The sequence below is a fragment of the Lepidochelys kempii genome, chromosome 1 (genome assembly GCF_965140265.1).
Source record: "Lepidochelys kempii isolate rLepKem1 chromosome 1, rLepKem1.hap2, whole genome shotgun sequence".
In the NCBI taxonomy this organism is placed as follows: Eukaryota; Metazoa; Chordata; order Testudines; family Cheloniidae; genus Lepidochelys; species Lepidochelys kempii.
The window spans coordinates 228,965,157-228,983,713 of record NC_133256.1 but is presented as its reverse complement, the minus strand read 5'-3'; the positions used below and the strand labels follow the sequence as shown (position 1 = coordinate 228,983,713).

Genomic DNA, 18,557 nt, shown 5'->3' with positions numbered 1-18,557 from the left:
GGCTCGGCCTCTGCACCAGTCGCATGCGGCTTGGCCCTGGAGAGGCAGGTGGGGCCCCGCAGGCGGTGGACAGCAGAGACCCCTCAGAGCCAGAGCCACAGCCACACTGGGAAACAGGGCAGAGCCCTGGGACGTGACTCCCAAAAGCCTGTCTGTGCCCACCAGCCCTACAGCCAGCAGCACTGCCCAGACCACATGGCAGAGCCTGGCCGCTGGGCAGTGAGCCCTCTACAGGCAAGCGGGACCTATTGCCTGGGAGCCTCTCATACAGCAAGGCCTGGGCACCTAACTGCCCTGGGAGAGTGGATGGATTAGATAGGTCCGTAATGGGCCCCTTCCAAGTGTAAACCTGGGACTGATGTAAACGATATACTAAACTATAACATGGGTTGTGTCTAATATGCACTTATTTAAGCATCTTTCCTATATGCATATTTAAATGTCTACAAACAGGTTGCATGTCTCCTTTAATGTAGGTAAGTACTATCCACATTTTAAGGATTATTTTCTACTGAGAACAGCAGGGCTAAATAGTTTAACCAAAGTCACACAGCTAGGAATAGAACCCCCAGAATACCTGACTCCAAGGTAACCTCTACATCCTAGTACATAAACATAGCTTCATTTTGCTGTAGACAGGGGCTACTGTGCTAATCCCTTGGAATACAGCACCTATCACTTGTCTGACATATTACCTGCTGTGTCCCAAAGGGATTAGCACATCTCCATGTCAGCTAGGTAAGCAGGAGAAGAGCAGAAGTTGCCACAATCCACTGTGGATGAGTAGCAATTTTTGGCTCCTGTTGATTCCAGGAAGGAATAAATAGGAGCTTGGTCTGTCTTGTTACTGCTGTTCCCCTATCAGGACAGGATTTAAAGCAGACCAGAACACTACTCACTTTTGGTAGCCCCAATTTTTTAAAAATATTGAGAGCTGATTATTGTGATCACAGAGCGTATTTTACCACAGATAAATGGAAAAATGGGACAAAATGAAACATTGGTTTACCAAAGGTAAATTGTGCCAGACTAACCGGATATCTACTTTTCAAAATATATCTAGTTTTTTAGACAAGGGAAATGCAGTAGATGTAATCTGGACTTCAGTAAAACTTTTGATATGGAACAACATGGTAAATTATTAATTAAACTGGAGAAGAATGGGATTAATACAAACACTGTAAAGTGGGTGAAACAATGGCTAAAGAAGAGATGACAATGGGTCGCACTGAAAGCAGAACTGTCAGGCTGGAGGAAAGTTACTAGTGGAGTGCTTCCAGGAGTGACCTTGGGACTGATGTCCTTTAGTATTTTCATTAAGGACTTCAGCACAAAAAGTAGGTGTGGGTAAGAAATCCGCTGATGACACAAACTTAGGAGGCACTGTCTATATAGATGTGCAAGGTCATGCACTTATGACTAATAACAAGAATTCCTGCTGTAAGATGGGGGCTCATTTGGAAATTCCAGAAGAGACAATCTGAGTGAATTAGCTGATCGCAGGATGACTATGAGCCACCAATGTCATGTGGCTGTGAAAAAGACATCTACGATCTTAGGCTGTCTCAGGTGAGATATTTCCAGTAGAGAATGGCCAAGTATTAATGCCATTGTACAAGACACCAGTAGGACCTCATCTGGTCACCCATGTTCAGGAAAGATTAATTCAAATTGGAACAGGTGCAGAGAAGACCTACAAGGTGGATCAGGGGAATGGAGAACCCATGTTATGAGATTAGACTAAAAGAGATTGTTTTATTTAGCCTAGCCAAAAAAAAAAAAAAAAAAAAGATTAAAAAGAAATATGACTGCTCTCTATAAATAAATCAAGGAGATAAATGCCAGAAAGGGAGACTGAGTATTTCAGGTAAAGGGTAATGTCAGTACAAGAACAAAGGGGTATAAACAGGCCATTAATAGATTTAGGCTGAAAATTAGACGAAAGTCCCTAACCATCAGAGGAGTGAAGTTCTGGAACAGCCTCCCAACAGGAGTAGTGTGGGCCAACAACCTAACTAGTTTTAAGATGGAGCTGGATAAGTTTATCAGTGGGGTTATATGATGTAGTTGCCTGTGATAGCAGGTGACTGGACTCCATAACCCAGGTGGTCTTTTCCAGTCCAATGTTTCTATTTTGAATATGCCTTAACACAGCCTTAATTGAATCTGGGGACAAACAGTTTGAAACAGCAGCTCTGAAAACTTCCTGTTTCCCTGGGGGGTGGAGGGGGGTTTAACTAAGGGCCACTGGTTAGTGTCAATATTAACTATTTTATGGCTGCACATTTGAGCAGGAACAACCCAGCTGTGTACTCATTGTATTCACTGTAGTTGAATATAGTAAGGTTTGATTAACTTGAAATTAGAAAAAACAGAAGCTTCCCAAATTTTTAACTTCATCTTGTTATTCCCATTTGTAACCTAATGCCCTAAGTGAGCCATCAGAGAATGAATAAAGGGCCACAAGCAGGCACTGAGGGAAAAAGCAGACACTGAGGGAAGGGGAACAAAGATGGCCAAATCTCATTTTTGCAAGCTGTGATTCTGCATCTTTTTTAGAATCTGCGCACAAGTCAACAGCTATCATCTCAGAGATTCTGACTGAGCTGATTGTGAAAATGCAGATCTGGATGCAGCACCAGCTGTTGGTTTTTACAGCCTGAACTAGTGGCCCTGATACAGTTTCAGCCTGCTACCACCGAAGGCTACTGCTCTTAGGTTCTTCCTACAGCGTTTCAAGCTCTCCACTCCTGTGCTGAACAAATGAGAAATCACCTTGCCAGGCTAGCACAGCTGCAGGAAATACCAGAAAAGAACCCCAGCCAGAGTCAGCAACACCTCCAGCTTGCACCTACCTGCTTAAAGTGCTGCACTGTTAACCAAAGCAAGTGAGCAATTTGTGTGTATTTATGTTGGGGTGAAAGTGGACTAGAACATGTCTCCCACACTGCAGTTCCCTGCAAGTTCAGCTACATTCTCCAACCTTCCTTTTGTTGCTGGGATGGGCTCATGGCTCAGGAGAGGACAGTAGTACCCCAGCAAGCAACGGAGAGATCTGGAGAGAGTATATCCCAGGGATGACCTCAGAGAATAGAGCAGGGGTTCTCAAACGGCATTGCACTGTGACCCCCTTCTGACAACAAAAATTACTACACAACCCCAGGGAGGGCTGAACCCGAAGCCTGAGGGCTTCAGCCCTGGATGGCTGAACCCAAAGTCCGAGCCCCACTGCCCAGGGAAGAAGCCGTTGGGCTTGGGCTTCAGCCCTGGGCTCCAGCAAGTCTAGTACCGGCCCTGGTGACCCCATTAAAAGTCATGATGCACTTTGGGGTTATAACCCATAGTTTGAGAACTGCTGGGATAGAGGGTGACAGAGGAGGATGAGGGAAAACAGTCTTTCCCAACTAGGGGGAAGGGGAAGAAATCTTTCCTAATCTGTGGACATATTTAATATTAAATTTTTAACCTAAAAATATGCTCAGTGGGGAAGCAGGAGGCAAAAATGGTACTTCCAGTTAAAGCTGTTAAAAAAAGATAGAGCAAGCTTCCCCACCCCCCCACCCCCAAAACTTCATGATTCACACTCATCTTGTGATACTTTTTTTTCCACACCAAGTCTTGTGATTTTTGATCTTCCAGGGTTGGCAATTCTGGGGAGACAAAGTGGTGGTAGCAGCAGCAGCCGCCGCCGCCACCCCAATGAAGAAGAGATAATTCATTTCACAATATCCCCCTTCACTTCCAGAAAGCTTCCTTCCCAGCAGCTAGTGCTCCCTGCACCTGCAAGGTATGAAGAGGCACTGCCAACACTTCCAGGATGAAGAGATGTTTGTAGACAGGAGGATGGATCATTTTCAGATAAACCCTCTACTGTAATGTGAGACTCGTTTAGAGCTGAAGTGTTTGTTCGTAAAAATCCCAGTTCTCATGGTACCCAGAAGAGGTGAGAAAGCCATATTCTTCTGGTACTTGCTCATGTTTTCCCCTCTGACAAACATTTTAAGTGAATGAAGTAAACTTACCAGCCTTAAAGCTGAGTTCATCATGCTCTTGGCCTTCATAGTCATACAGTGCTCGTACTCTCACCTCCATGGCAGGGGAGGCATCTTCATCAAATGGGTTTGTGTCTCCATTTGCATCAGTGGAAGAAAACGGATTGCTAGACTCTTCATCAGACCATTCTGTAGGGTAGCTTTGGTTTTTCTCAGAGCTGCTAACACTAAAAGCAATTGAAAATTGTAGTTTACTCTAAAACATTAACTGAGATTACATACATCAGCACCATAATACTAGTCTTATCTAGTTAAGTATAAACTTAATGGTTTATACATTAGAGCCAATGTTTCAAAATTTTATATTTCTAGGGTAGTGTTTCTTAACATGTTTAGGTTGGTGACACTTTAAATAAAGTCAAAACATTTTGCAACTTCCTTATATTTACGATAAAAAAGTAAAAAGTGATAAGTCCATAATATTTGTTTGTTGAGTGACAGGAAAAACTTAACTTTGAAAGATAAGGGTATGCAGAGGTTGTGGGGAAGCAAGATTTTCTTTGCTTTAGATGGTAATAAAATTTTCAGTGCCTCTCAAGTACCAAATTGCTTTTTGTGACCTCCCACGGGTCACAACGCACAAGTTGAGAAACACTGTTCTAGAGCAATACTTTTAGAGCAAGTAGTTTGTTTATAATTAAAGAAAAGGCAACTGTGGAGTGTGCACATGACATTCATACAATATGACACCAGGACTGGTACAATGAAACAGGTAATTGAGAAAGTATTAAGTGGAGAGAAAGTCTTAAAAGTAGACTTGTCCAGTGAGTGCACACACAGCAGCAAAGCTCAGGCAGTAGTTTCACAGTAGACTGTCAGCGTTCACATATTTTAGAACAGTTAAATAGAACAACAAGCAACTGGTAAATTGTGTTACCACTGCCAATAACCTCAGTATAGTTTCAAACCAGAGGAGATGAAGGCAACATGCACAATCTCTGTTAGAAAAAGAAAAGTTAGGTTTACAATGTTGCTTATATGACTTCTCATAAGAACTGCCATGCACAATATGGTGCCTTTGTAGAAACCCAAAATTGGAAACCTTGGATAGAGAAAGAGCAAGTGTGAAAACAATTTAAAAAACTTTCTTTCACCAACTTTTTGATTTTATTGTCCTCCTTTTCACTGACAGTACTCCCCGTATCATCTTCGTCTTCAAAGGGATTGTAACTTGATTGTAATGACTGCACTGTATTACTCGGGACACTAAGATGGCTATTTGGGAGAGAAAAAGCATTAAGGTGACCCTATCTGCTCATGGATTCAAATGTATATGTAATTAGTGTCACACTAAAAATGACCTACCTAGCAGTTATCCTTCTCCAGTCAAGTTACCCTGCTCCAGTCAAGCACATTGCTTGGGTCCCTTAGGACAGTACAGGGGCCCTCAAAAGCACTACATATAAATATTATACACTTAAGTATAATACTTTTTTGTCTCTATGCTGTGAAGGATTTGCAAAGGACTTAAAAATCTTATCAGACTTATCAGAAAGCTCAGTAGATCCCTCAGCGTAACTTGACTATTATAGTAATGAGCTGTCAAAGCAGACAACATTTCTATTTAATATAGTCATTTGCAACTGACTGAACAAATTTTTTTACTTAAATTCACAAAAAGCCACCTAAGAGAAAGTTCAGTTTCAGCTGAAGTTTGATTTCTTCCAATTCGAGGCTGACGGACAGATAAAGGTATGCTGAACACCACAAAAATAAGATAAAACCAAAGTATTCAATGAGCTTGCACAACCCTTTCAGAAAGCTGAAGTTTAAGGGCTTTTCTGTTTGTTACCTAACCGCAGAAATATTGCAAACAACTAAGTCCTGTTCTGAGACAACAGAACCATATTCCCTTTACCTAGGTGAGTAGTGAAATTTCTGACCCGTATCCACCTAATGTACTTCAAGATACCATTCTTTCAGCCTTTGTCTCTCACGGACATAAAAAAAATTCTACCTGCTATGCTTGGTATGCTGCAAAGCCTGATCTCCTGTCTGGTTGACACCAGTTAGAGTCACTCCATCTGAAGCCTTCTTCTTCTCTCTTTTACTGAGAGTACGATTGAAATCTGCAGACCACTCCTGCAAAATGAATGCAAAAGAAGCTAGTAAGAGTTTAAGCTAATCAGCAGCACAATATTTAATGTTGAAATTCAGTTATAGTCAGACAGTTCATCTGTTGCGTATGCAACGAGAACAGAACACTTTAAATATTTCAACTTCATCTTTAGATCGGTTCTCTTCTTTCCCTTGCCATCCACTCAGAGGATGCATCCTTGCTGGAGTCCTGAGGACACCCATGCTTCTCCCAGCCTCTTAAACCATGCCCAGCACTATAAAAGCCACTCAGTATTTAACAACTTTAACCTAAGGCTGTCACTTGAACTAAGGCCAGGCAAGAGGTGGTTGGTGCAATTGATAGGTATTGTGACAAAGCTCTGTCCTTGCCTCTGTGGGTCCCACGTTTCCTGGTGGATTTCGCTAGCCTCAGAGGCTCACTGTGACCCTCCACGTAACCCTTCTTTCTCTAGAGACAAGGGTCAAAGTCTACTGAGCCATTTTCATCATAAGCCAGCAAGGGAGGTGAGGAGAAGTTATCCTTCCTTGCACAGTCTCTGTTGTCTCCCAGTCTCAGTGATTAATCAGGGGGCAAAGGGGGGGGGGGGCGGCGCGCGGAAGAGCCCGGGCCCACCGTCTACTCCGGGCTCCAGCTCAGGGACCCTAATAGTATCAGCTATGGTAGCTGACCTTTTAGAAACATGACATGTACAATTCCCTGGGCTACTTCCCCCACAGCAGCCCTCACTTCCTCAAGCTCCACTTCACCTTTACCTCAGGGCCTCCTTCTTTGTGCCTGATATGGTGTGTGCTACTCAGTCTCTCCAACAGCCCAACTTCCTCCCACAGCTCCTGACATGCACCCCCACCTGAGTAACTGGGAGCCTTTTAACTAGTTTTAGCCAGCCCCTGATTGGCTTCAGGTGTCCCAGTCAACCTAGCATTCTCCCTGCCTTCTGGAAAGTTCTTAATTGGCCCCAGGTGTCTTAATTGACCTGGAGCAGCTTCCACTTCACTTAACCTGGTACTAGGGATTTGCTTAGCCTGGAGTCAATATATCTATCTCCCACTACTTTTCTATAGCCATCTGGCCTTGCCCCGTCACAGTATATATAAGTAAGTTATAGTTTCTGTTCACTGAGTTGTTTTTGGCATATTTTGTTCTGCATACAAATATTGATCCTATGTAAAACTGTTAGTATCGGGGCTCTTTAATCACTTAACAAATCTCAGATTACCTCACTTCCTATTCAGTCACTGGAAAAAATGATTTAAAATATTTTTAGCTGTCTTAATGTGATATTACAGCTGGAAACAAGGAGGAGCCAGCAAACTCTCCTCAGAGAACTAGTGGTTCACAGACCAGTAGAAAACTGCTAACATAAGAACGCCCATATTGGGTCAGACCAAAGGTCCATCTAGCCCAGTATCCTGTCTTCTGACAGCGGCCAATACCAGGTGCTCCAAAGGGAATGAACAGAGCAGGTAATCATCAAGTGATCTGTCCCATCACCCATTCCCAGCTTCTGGCGAACAGAGGCTAGGGACACCATCCCTGCCCATCCTGGCTAATAACCATTGATGGACCTAACCTCCACGAACTTATCTAGTTCTTTTTTTAACCCTGTTCTATACTCCTGAGGGAATTCTGTGCCAAAAAATTAAATATTCTGTGACAAAAAATTTAAATATTCTGCATACAATACTTTAAAATTCTGCATATTTTATTTGTCAAAATAACAATATAATCACACCATTTTCAATTATTTGCTGACAAGTATTTTGAAATAAATTACTAAAATAATTGAAAATGGTGTGATTATATTGTTATTGTGTTTGTGTTATTTTGACAATTAAAATATGCAGAACTTCTCAGAATTTTAAATTTTTTGGTAAAGAATTCCCTAAAGAGTACTAGATGCAATCTGGATGCAGACAGCTCGATGGGGATACGGGTGCAAGGGGGAACCTGGATGCACGGAGGCTCGGTGCAGGGTTCTGGGTGCAGGGGGAATGGGACTGTGCAGCGAAGTCCAGATGAAGGTGGTTAAGAATCAGTGTGTGTGTGTGGGGGGTGTGTCAGAGTACAGCTGGTTGGGGTTCAGTGGGGTGGGTGTCCAGGTGTGGTGGAATCCTGATGCAGGGGGTGAAACTCGACAGGGTGCAGTGTGGGGGGTCTGGGTGTGGGGGGACTCCTGATACGGAGGGGGCTCAGTGGGGGGAGGGGTCCAGGTGCGTGGAGGGGAGGGGTCACTGTACAGGAAGCTGCTCCCTTGTCCACCCAACCTCCGTGCATCCGCACCCAACCCCCCACTGAACCTTCCCCCCCACCCCCAAGCCCCGTGGTGCGGAGCTTCCTGCAGCCAAGGGAAGTTTCTGGGGCTTGATCTGACCGAGCCCCAGTTGCTCCGTGCAGGGAAGGAGGAATGGGTGCTCAGTCTCCTTCCTCCCCCCACCCCCCTGCAGCTGGGACTAACGTCCCTGGGTGACCAGGGCATCCCAAGACCCCCCACCCGCTGCCTGAACAGCCAGGTCTGAGCTGCTGGGGAAGGGTGAGTGAGTACTGATGCAGCTACTCTTTGCTTCCCCACAGAAACCATTCTCTGCAAGGAAGCAAATGGAATCTGTAGGGGGCATTTTTCCACTGTGCCACAGTTGCGCAGAATTTCCCAGAAGTATGTTATAGTCTGGTATGCATATTCTTCTTTTCCAATACCCTCTAGTTTTGACATATGTTTAGCCTACAGTTTTACAGTAGACCTAATCTTTGTTTAATTTTTTTCCTCACCTTGTCTGTTTCTAGTTTTAAGAAAGTTAAAGCCCAGAGGTGGCAGAAGGGAAGGGAGTAGTGCCCCCACAAGGGAAATATTGTGGAGGTTTCTGCCCCTGCATAAACTCGTCTGGAGGGGTTGATGAGAGCAGGACACAGGGGGTGGGGCAACAACTATGAGGCCCAAGATCAGGACCTAGAGAGGCCCGAGCAGCTGTGGTGGGGACTTGGATCAGGCCAGGAAGCAGGACCCAGAAGGGGTTGAACAGCAATTGTGAGGCCCAGGATCGGGTTGGGGAGCAGAGAATGAAACCCAGAGGGGCTGGAATGGGCCAGAAAGCAGGTAGGAACTGCCCCAGGATCCTTCTTCCCAGCATGGAACCATCCCCCTAATCCTCAGTACCTCCCCCTTCCTCTCTCCCCATTCACAGGGAGCTTCCACTCCCAACATTCCTTGCCCCTCCCCCGATGAAGGGAGGGAAATTCACTGTGACTATCAAAACATGGTAGTGCATCAACAGACAATGGAAAACCTTTACCTTTGATACATAAACAAAATAAGGATTAGGAACGTGGCAGCAGAATACCTTTTTAAATTCTCTCTCTAAAAAGTGAGAGCACCAAAATTCTCTTATGGTCAAGCTTATGGGTCTGCAAGGAAACAGTCATTGAAGGATCCATTGCTTATGTGAATCAATACAGCTGTTCTGCACAAATAGCATAAAGATTAAAGCTTTGCCCTGGATATCAGCAAGGAAATTAAGAGTAAAGTGAACCACTGGCAATGTCAGAAGCAATATGCTGGTTTAACTTTTGTGCCAACTGAAGCTTTACATTCTATCTCTCTGCCTCTAAAAATGCCAAACTTTCCCATGATGACTGTATCCACCTGCCAGTAGTCTAAAATTAAGGGAGAAACCACAAAAACAGACACTACAGGTAGTACACAGAGTGCTCTTCCACTGCTACAGAACAGCCAGGCACTGGTAATGTATATAGCTTTCAGGATTTCAGTTTAAAAGATAAGCAGCATGTCAAGAATGATCTGTGGGAAAGTCAACTTGTTAAACAAGTAAACTATCTCAGAAGTGACCTATTGCATGAAATGTGGTGATTTTGCATTTCACTTTAAGTCCTTAAGGTACAACTCCCTAATTTAATATATTTGAGCTATTGCTGCTAAAACCCATTATTTTATATTGTGGCAGAGCTCCAACCTTGTCCCCGTGGATCCTGCATTTCCAGGCAGTTTATGCTAGCCTCAGAGGCTCACTGCGACCCTCCTCATGGCCCTTCTTTCTCTAGGGCTAGGGTTACAGTCTACTGAGCCCTTTTCATCATAAGCCAGCAAGGAGGTTGGTGAGAGAACTCCCACAGTCTCTGTTGTCCCTACAGGCTTAGTCCAAAACAGTTTAGTCCCCTGTCCTGACAGGGGCCTGTCTTCCCATCCCAGGAGGTGTTTCTGTAGTGGCGGGCTGGGGGGAACCTGGGCCCACCCTCTACTCCGGGTTCTGGCCCAGGGACCCTAATGGCAGCAGCTGTTAGCAGCCGACCTTTCACGGCCAGAGGTGCTACATTTCCCTGGGCCACTTCCACACAGCTCTCCCACTTCTCTCTCAACACCATCTTCACCCTTACCTTAGGGCTCTCTTTCCAGTGGCTTGAGGGTGTGTTCATTACCCAGCCCTTCAGCTACACTTCCTCTCCTCTGGCTCTCCTCGGCCTGACTGGAGTGAGCCCTTTTATAGTATCAGAGGGGCCTTAGAGTCAGGTGTTCGCATTAGCTTAATGGCCTCACCTGACTCTCTGCAGGTTAATTGGAGTCATGTGTCAACCCTCGTCTGGAGCAGCCCCTGCTCTGGTCAGTCAGGGAACAGAAAACTGCTTATCCAGTGGCCAGTATATCTGCCTTCTGTTACTCTGTTGTACCCAACTGGCCTGGATCTATCACAATAGCTAGAAAAAAAAATCAGTAAGACTGAAGTTTGATCATGGAACTCCATGATTTTCATGGTTTAAGTATCTCTGTCTCGATATTTTGGAGCGTTTAAAGGCATATGAGTAGGTAGACAGGCAGGCATTAGGGAAGAGTTGAACTGCAAAGTCTGCAAAGTCAATCCTGAATTGAATGTTAATTCAAAGCAGGAATTAAGTGACAACACTGCAGCAATACAAAGGACAAAATGGACAGACTAGGGGAAAATCTTGAATTCACATGGTATTCTATGGTTTCTTCTACATCTCCCACACTTAAGGGTAAAATAAAACTGTTATCCACCTTTTTGTAACTGTTGTTCTTAAAGATATGTTGCTCCTGTCCATTCCATTGTAGGTGTGTGCGTGCCCACGTGCGCAGTCAGAGACTTTTGCCTTAGCAGTATCAGTAGGGCCAGCTGTGGCACCCTCTGGAGTGCTGCGCTATATCCTCCTGGCCGCTGGCCCTATGCCCTCTCAGTTCCCTCTGAGAGGACTCCGGCAGAGGGGCAGGAGGATGGGTAATGAAATGGATGTGAGCAACACATCTCGAAGAACAGTTACATAAAGGTGAGTAGCCATTGTTTCTTCTTCGAGTGCTTGCTCATGTCAATTCCATTGTGGGTGACTCACAAACAGAATCCTCTGAGGTCGGCTCAGAGTTCACAGTCTTGCATATTGGAGCATTGCTCTGCCAAAGCCATCATCATCTTGAGCTTGCTGGGTCAGCGTATAATTAGATGAGAATGTGCGGACGGACGACCAGGTTGCGGCGTGACAAATTTATTGGATAGGCACCTGAGCAAGGAAGGCTGCCGATTACACCTGTGCCTTAGACGAGTGAGCCCTCATGATTGCCAGCGGGGGCACCTTCACCAGCTCGTAACAGTAGTGGATGCAGGCTGTGATCCAAGATGAGATTCTCTGGACAGACACTGGGCAACACCTCATCCTGTCTGCAACAGCAACAAACAATTGTGTTGACCTATGGAACAGCTTGGTTCTATCTATGTAGAAAACCAGCACCCATCTAACGTCCAGGATGCGCAGCCTGCGTTCCTCATCCGTCGCATGAGGCTTTGGACCAAGTACCGGCAAGTATAGGTCTTGACCAGTATGAAACTGGGAAATGACCTTGGGCAGAAAAGCTGGGTGCAGATGCAGCTGGCCCTTGTCCTTATAGAACATATATATATATATATAGAACGTATAAGGCGGCTCTGATGCGAGCGCCCTGATCTCGGACATGCTGTAGGTCGAAGTTATAGCAACCAAGATGACAACCTTCCAGGAGGGAAGCAGGAGAGAGCAGGAAACCAAAGGTTTGAAGAGGGGGACGCATGAGCCTTGACAGAACAAGATTCAGGTCCCAAGGGGCAACCGGGTCCAGGTGCTCCAGATCTTTCAGGAACCGCGCCATCATGGGATGGGCGAAGACCGACCTGTCTTGAAATAGAGGGTGGAACACCAAAATGGCCACCAGGTGTACCCTGACCAAAGATAGCGACAGGTCCTGGATCTTAAAGTGCAGCACATAGTCCAGGATCTCCTGCAGCAGGGCCTCTTCAGCACGAATGTGTCGATCAGAGGCCCAACATGTGACCTGCTTCCACTTCGCCATGTAGGTAGCCATGGTGGAGGGTTTCCTGCTGCCCAGCAGGACCTGTTCGACACCAGCAGAGCACTACCGTTTGTCCATACTTAGCCACGCAGTAGCCAATCTGTCAAGTGCAGCATCGCCAGGTTTGGATTCAGCACATTGCCGTGGTTCTGGGACAGCAGATCCGGCTGAAGAGGCAGCTGCAGTGAGGTGGCTGCCAAAAGACTCAGCAGCATGCCGAACCAATGATGACAAGGCCACGCTGGGGCTATGAGGGTAACAGTTGCTTTGTCTTGCTTCACCTTTAGCAGGGCTTAAAACCCGGAGACCGGGGCATGCCCCGCCTGGGGCAAAGTCCCCACTGGAACACTAATTGAACACTTAACAGCTGCTGAACAACTAACTAACAAATGATTGAACTATTTACAGCTGGAAGCACCAGGCTGAGATATGAGGGGAAAAAAACGCTGACAGCTTGCAAAGCAAGGGACAGAGGCACTCCGACTGACCACCACGGGCCGTAAGAAGGAACTGAAAGGGCGTAGGGCCAGCGGAGCCTGATATACCACGGCATGAGCGCAACACTCCAGAGGACACCACAGGTGACCCGACAAATATCTCTAAGGCAAAAGTCTCCGACGACCACGCATGTGGGCCCACGCACACCTACGATGCAATCAACATGAGCAAGCACTCGAAGAAGCAGCTAGAGTTGGGTTTGTTGTACAAAAAGGAAAAGAACTTAAATAGGCATTCAAATGAAGCGAAGTTTAAAAAATGAATCTGAAAGCTCTGCATGCTGGTATTACCATTGGATTACACCAAGGGTAGTCAATAGGCAGACCGGAGGACAAATCCAGACCTCCAGACACTTTTCAATGGAGGCTGCAGCTGAGCCGGGGCTGGAGTACCCCCCTCAGTCTGTGCCCAGATTGCCCCCGACCCAGACCCCTTGCTCCAGGGACTGACCTGCCACCCCGATTGCCCCCAGCCCCTCACTCCAGGGACCAATACCCCCACCCTGTCCCAATTGCACCCAACCCCTCATTCTGGGGACCGACTCTCTCCCCTCGATGCCTCCTGCTCCCAACTGGACTCCAGAGTCTCCCACCCCGGCCTCGTGTCCTCCCCACCCACCATCCTTCGAGGCCAGTCCCAAGAGCCCTCGCCAGTCCCTCTCCAACCCCAACTGGCCTCTTTCCTTCCCCATTTCTGCCACATCCCAGCCTCCTACTATCTCTCTAGGGCTGGTATCTGGAGTCTCCTTGATCCCTCCCACTTCCCAATGCCTCCTTCCTGTGTCTCTGCTAACCCAGCCCACAAAACAGCATCGCATTACTAGCTGGATCGTAGTCCAATAGCTTCACCTCCTGGTTCTGAGCTCAAAAGAACTCACACACACTCACACCATGCTTTGTTGCCCAGATCCCAGCCCATACCCATTCCTCTTCCCCCCTGCCCCCATTTCTGCTACTTGGCTCAATTGGGGGCACAGAGGAATATTGGGGGGGGGGGGAGCAGCAACACCAGGTGGTGCAGGCCACCCCCATGTGTCCCGTTTTCAGTTTAGGGAAATATGGTCACCCTACTCTTTGGGTGGGGAGCCAACGAGTGATCGGGGAGTTGGGGGGGGCAACTGGGGGGTATGGGAAGGGGAGCTGAATTTTGACCAAGAAATTTGACACTTGACAAAATATAATTGACTACCCCTGGCTTACACAATTAGTAAGCTCTATCAGTCTTAACAAGCAGACATCAATTTGTTTTCAATAGAGAACAAGTTCTTTGAACAACTTTGTATAGATATAAATTGGAAGTTTACAGTACCATAACTTAACAAGGACCATTGCTTTAATCATACTTAATGTGTATGACAACAACATTTATAAATATGACCATAAAATTTTTTACTTACTTCATCCTTGTTGCATGTAAAGAAAAAATTATATTATTCTATTAGAAAAATAATAACTTACATTATATTTGTATCTGCATCTTATATATCAAAAGATCTGGCACAGCACATGCATAAAAAGCAACTGTAGTCATATCATTCAAAACGTCACACCAAGAAACCCAACAGCATAATATTTTTATCTTAAATTTGAGCTTTCCCACCCTCAGTCCACTAGTATCCTGATACCAGCATTTCATCCATGTGGAAACCGCCCCCTCACCCACAAGATATTTAAAAACAAAACAAAAAAGAAATCACCACAACACATTAATAGTGCTAAAATGCATTTTCCCAGGCAGTGATCTCAAGCATGTAGTCTCCAATGTTCCCTTACTGAGGAAAGTGACATTTTAATTCCATCAACTTGGTGCCCCCAAATTAGCTGAAACTTTTTAAAAAGTTCTGCTCCTTCCAATTAAGTATACTTTTAGCACCCATTTTATTTGGGGGAAGATATGTTAACAGCCACTACAAAACAAGTTTATATGGCCAACATCCAGTCCAGATTCCTGCCTTGTGATACGTTACGTGAACTAGTTGCCAGTATAAAAAACAGATAACTAGAAAGATGGAGTAAATTACATAGAAACTTGTCTTCAGGATGCTCTTAATGCTATCTAGTAGCAATTACAGTTTATAGTGAAACTTACTACTGCTTTCTGTATAGGTGTTGGAAACAAGTTAAGTAAAAATAATTCTTGACTTTTACATGAATTTTTAAACACTCAAGTCTTCAATAGGATCAATTTACAAGTGGTTTAGTTATTATGTTTTCTTACAGCAAAGCCCTTGCTTTCTGTACTTCATTTAGCTGCTTGTTGATATTAACAGGATAGGAGTTAAAGTCCAAGTCATAGCACAGAGTATGCAGGATGTTTTATCTGGAAGCGAGAGACAGTTGTGCCAGCAAAAGCATAGTTCACAACAAACTCACCCACAAAAGTGACATATGAATGATTTTAACTATCAGAGCTTTTTACAAGTGTTAGATTCAGTGATCAAAAACTATTAAAAAAATTGAGAAAAATAGGGAGGCAAGGAATATTCAGCTTTTTAAACAAAAAATTACTGTTCCATTAAGGAAAAGAAGGAAAGAAAGTCAAGTATCAAAAAAACAGGTTTTTAAAAGGGGTAAATTCTTACCTCAAATTGAGGCCAATTCATTGACATCCCTGGACCATGATTAGCTCTAAACCACCTCAGATCTTCAATAGCATCTGCGGTTTTGATATTTTGCTCCAATTCACGATAGATATTTTTGTAACTAGAAGACAAATTTGTTTTCTCATTTAACATATATGTTTGCTAGAAATCTGATAAACCCACTAATCAGAATAGAAAAATGTATACTTTTACCATGATTTATATGAGCCAAAACACCATGAGCCAAGATCTACATGAGCCAGAACACCATGATTTACATGAGGACAAATACATCTGTATGAAATTCTTGTGCAAAACTTAGCAATAATGGCAAAATAAAAAGAAAAGCTATATAGCCCAGATATTGAGTTTTTGATAACTCTCAAGGTTGTGTTTGTTTTATTTAAGTCATTTTATGTACCACACTCTGTGTAGCCATTAATCAGTGATCGCAAATTATAAGTGATAAATGTTTACCTGTTTTTGTATGAACTCATTTATAATATTACCTAAAAACCCAGTTATGCAGATTTTCATCCAGCTTGCCTAGTCTAGACTGGAGACTGTTTTTATTATAGTTTTAGTGTAGAATTAATTAATTCTAATGTAAATTATGTTCATAAACATATTTACTAGGAAAATTAAGCTAAACTAGAAAAACCTGAAATGCCAGAAATCTGAAGTATAGTCAATAGGGATATGAATTTTTAATACAAAGAATTAACCCAATAATTGGCCATTATGTTTCCATACAATATATATTTCTCGGCAATGTTGTCAGCAATTAGAGTAATCTGTGCAAGAAAAGAGAAATAGATGAAGTGTAAAAATAGCTTTCAGAACAAAGATATGGGCAAGATCCCAAACAATGGTGGACTCTCTTTAAAACAGTTACCTCACATTTGAATCCATTTCAAATGGAAAATTGTTTCAATATCTCCAGTACTACTTCAGTCTTGTCCCTTTAACAATTAGTTTCAGACATGTTTATGCAGTTATATCTGTGTAGTCTGAGATTAATGAATTCTTGTTTAGCCTGTCAAGAACCAAGTGTTATTTCAAGCCACTAAAAGCATATTTAACTTTCTATTCTGCCATTTTTATATTCTAAACTCTAAAATCTAAATTCTAAATTAAATACTAAAGAGGATTTCCTTTTAATAATTGGCAAGCGTTCACTTCTGAAAACCTTAATTAAGAGTGGAACAATAAAATCTCAAATCACTAAATTTTAAAGCAGGCTACCAGATTAGCATCGTCTTCCCAACATCTGATCCTGGACAAAAGTAATAAATTAAAGAATGGAAATGGCTTAACATTGAATTATGAGAATCTTTAAATTTAATGCCATATAAAAGACACATACTTTAGAAAGACTATTGTAAACTCTAGTTTACTGGATGCACAATATTTCATGGCCACATTAAAGCAATTTTAGCAAGAAATGTTTTAAGTCTTTTAAATTTACCTCACATCATTAGATAAGTCAAGGTGTTTCTGAACTTCTAGTAACACTTCCCGGAAGAAACGCAGACGTTTTTCCTCAAACTGCTGACATTGTTCAAATACCTGCTCCATATTTTCCATATACTGAGGTGTAACATAATCCAGGTCTTTCAGTGATTTTTCATACTTTTCTTTTGTCTGAAAAAGATGCAGTGCAAGTTGTTCTTGTTGTTACTAATTGCCTATAACAAAGGTTCACAGAATGGTGAACTGGTCAATACTGTAACAATCAATATCGAGACTATAATAGGAACATCTGCTTTATTTATCTTAGTAAAGTTAATTTGTTCTAGGTCATGTGTTACGCAACAGCTCAGACTGCCATAAGAGGGGGCAATTTTCATTTGCAAGGTAATGAAATCTTGTAAAAGTATTGAAAGCAATTGAGCTAATGAGAATATGAATCACCTAGGGCTATCTAGATTCCATTTTCTTTAAGCATTTTAAGTACCATATGTAGGAGTTCCAGAGACATCTGTAAAGCAGATGCATTCAGATCACTTGGTGATAAGATCAGGAGACAGCCAAGAAAGAGCAGTTACCTTACAGTAACTATGATTCAAAAAGTGCTGTCCATGTGGTTTCCACTTCTGCTACACATATGCCCAATGCACACAAAATCAGATTATTTTGGCTAGCAGCGTCTGTTGGGGCTGTGGCTGTACTCTGGATGCTCTTGCATGCCACCACCCAAGGACACAAAAGGCAGGCCCAACCATCTCTCAATTCCTTCACTAATACAGAATCCAGATGGTATAGGACTCCATAGCAGGAATGGAGGGTGAGTCATGGAATCCATGCAAGGATGGATCTAATTTAACTATATCATAATAGGATTTAATACAGATCCACGCAAAGACTGTCTAAATGGGTATGTTTCCTGACCTTTAACCCTATCTACAAATGGTATAAAACAGCCCAAGGAAGCTCCTGAAGGGTCTTGTTCTGTCCAGGTAATATAAAAGAGCCCTAGCCACATCAAGGCTGTGCAGCTCAGCTTTCCCTTAGTTTGTGGGGTTTGGGGAAGAAAACTGGCAGAATCTGTTGATTTAAGTACAAATAAAGAAAATTCTGGCAAAAACTTAGAGTGTGGCCTAAATTACTTTGTCTTTGTGAAACATCGTGTGAGGTCGACCAGCCATGTGGAATTTCTTCTATCCTCCAAGCTAATGTTACAGCAACTGAAGAGACACTCTTTATGGATAGATGGTATAAAGAGCAGGTTGCTAGGGCTCAAAGATGGTCCCATTAAACCATCTAATACCATGTTGAGGTCCCAGGAAGGAGGGGATTCCTGAACTGGGAAATACATGAATGAGGCTCTTGAGGAATCTATTCACTATATGGTGAGAAAATAGCATGCAACCCCTGAAACAGGAAGTGATGTGCTGCTATTGCTACCAAACGTACCCTTACAGAGCCAATGGATAGTCCTGAACGCTTTACGAATAGAAGACAGTCCTGAATAGCAGAAATTAGAGCTTCCAAAGGAAGATA

The 18,557-nt window shown here is 43.6% G+C and overlaps 1 protein-coding gene across 10 annotated transcripts in view; it reads right to left on the bottom strand.

The window, feature by feature from the left end:
* PACSIN2 (protein kinase C and casein kinase substrate in neurons 2) overlaps window positions 1-18,557 on the bottom strand; it is a 140,458-nt gene that overhangs the window by 2,844 nt on the left and 119,057 nt on the right. For 9 of the 10 annotated variants that reach the window (XM_073317035.1, XM_073317054.1, XM_073317067.1 and 6 more), the window contains 5 exons: window positions 17,023-17,198; window positions 15,555-15,675; window positions 6,010-6,134; window positions 5,151-5,267; window positions 4,023-4,219 (listed from right to left, as the gene is read on the bottom strand). In XM_073317035.1, the coding sequence (XP_073173136.1) occupies window positions 4,023-4,219; window positions 5,151-5,267; window positions 6,010-6,134; window positions 15,555-15,675; window positions 17,023-17,198 (736 nt within the window). The remainder of the gene's footprint in view (window positions 1-4,022; window positions 4,220-5,150; window positions 5,268-6,009; window positions 6,135-15,554; window positions 15,676-17,022; window positions 17,199-18,557) is intronic. The other variant, XM_073317103.1, reaches the window with a different exon arrangement.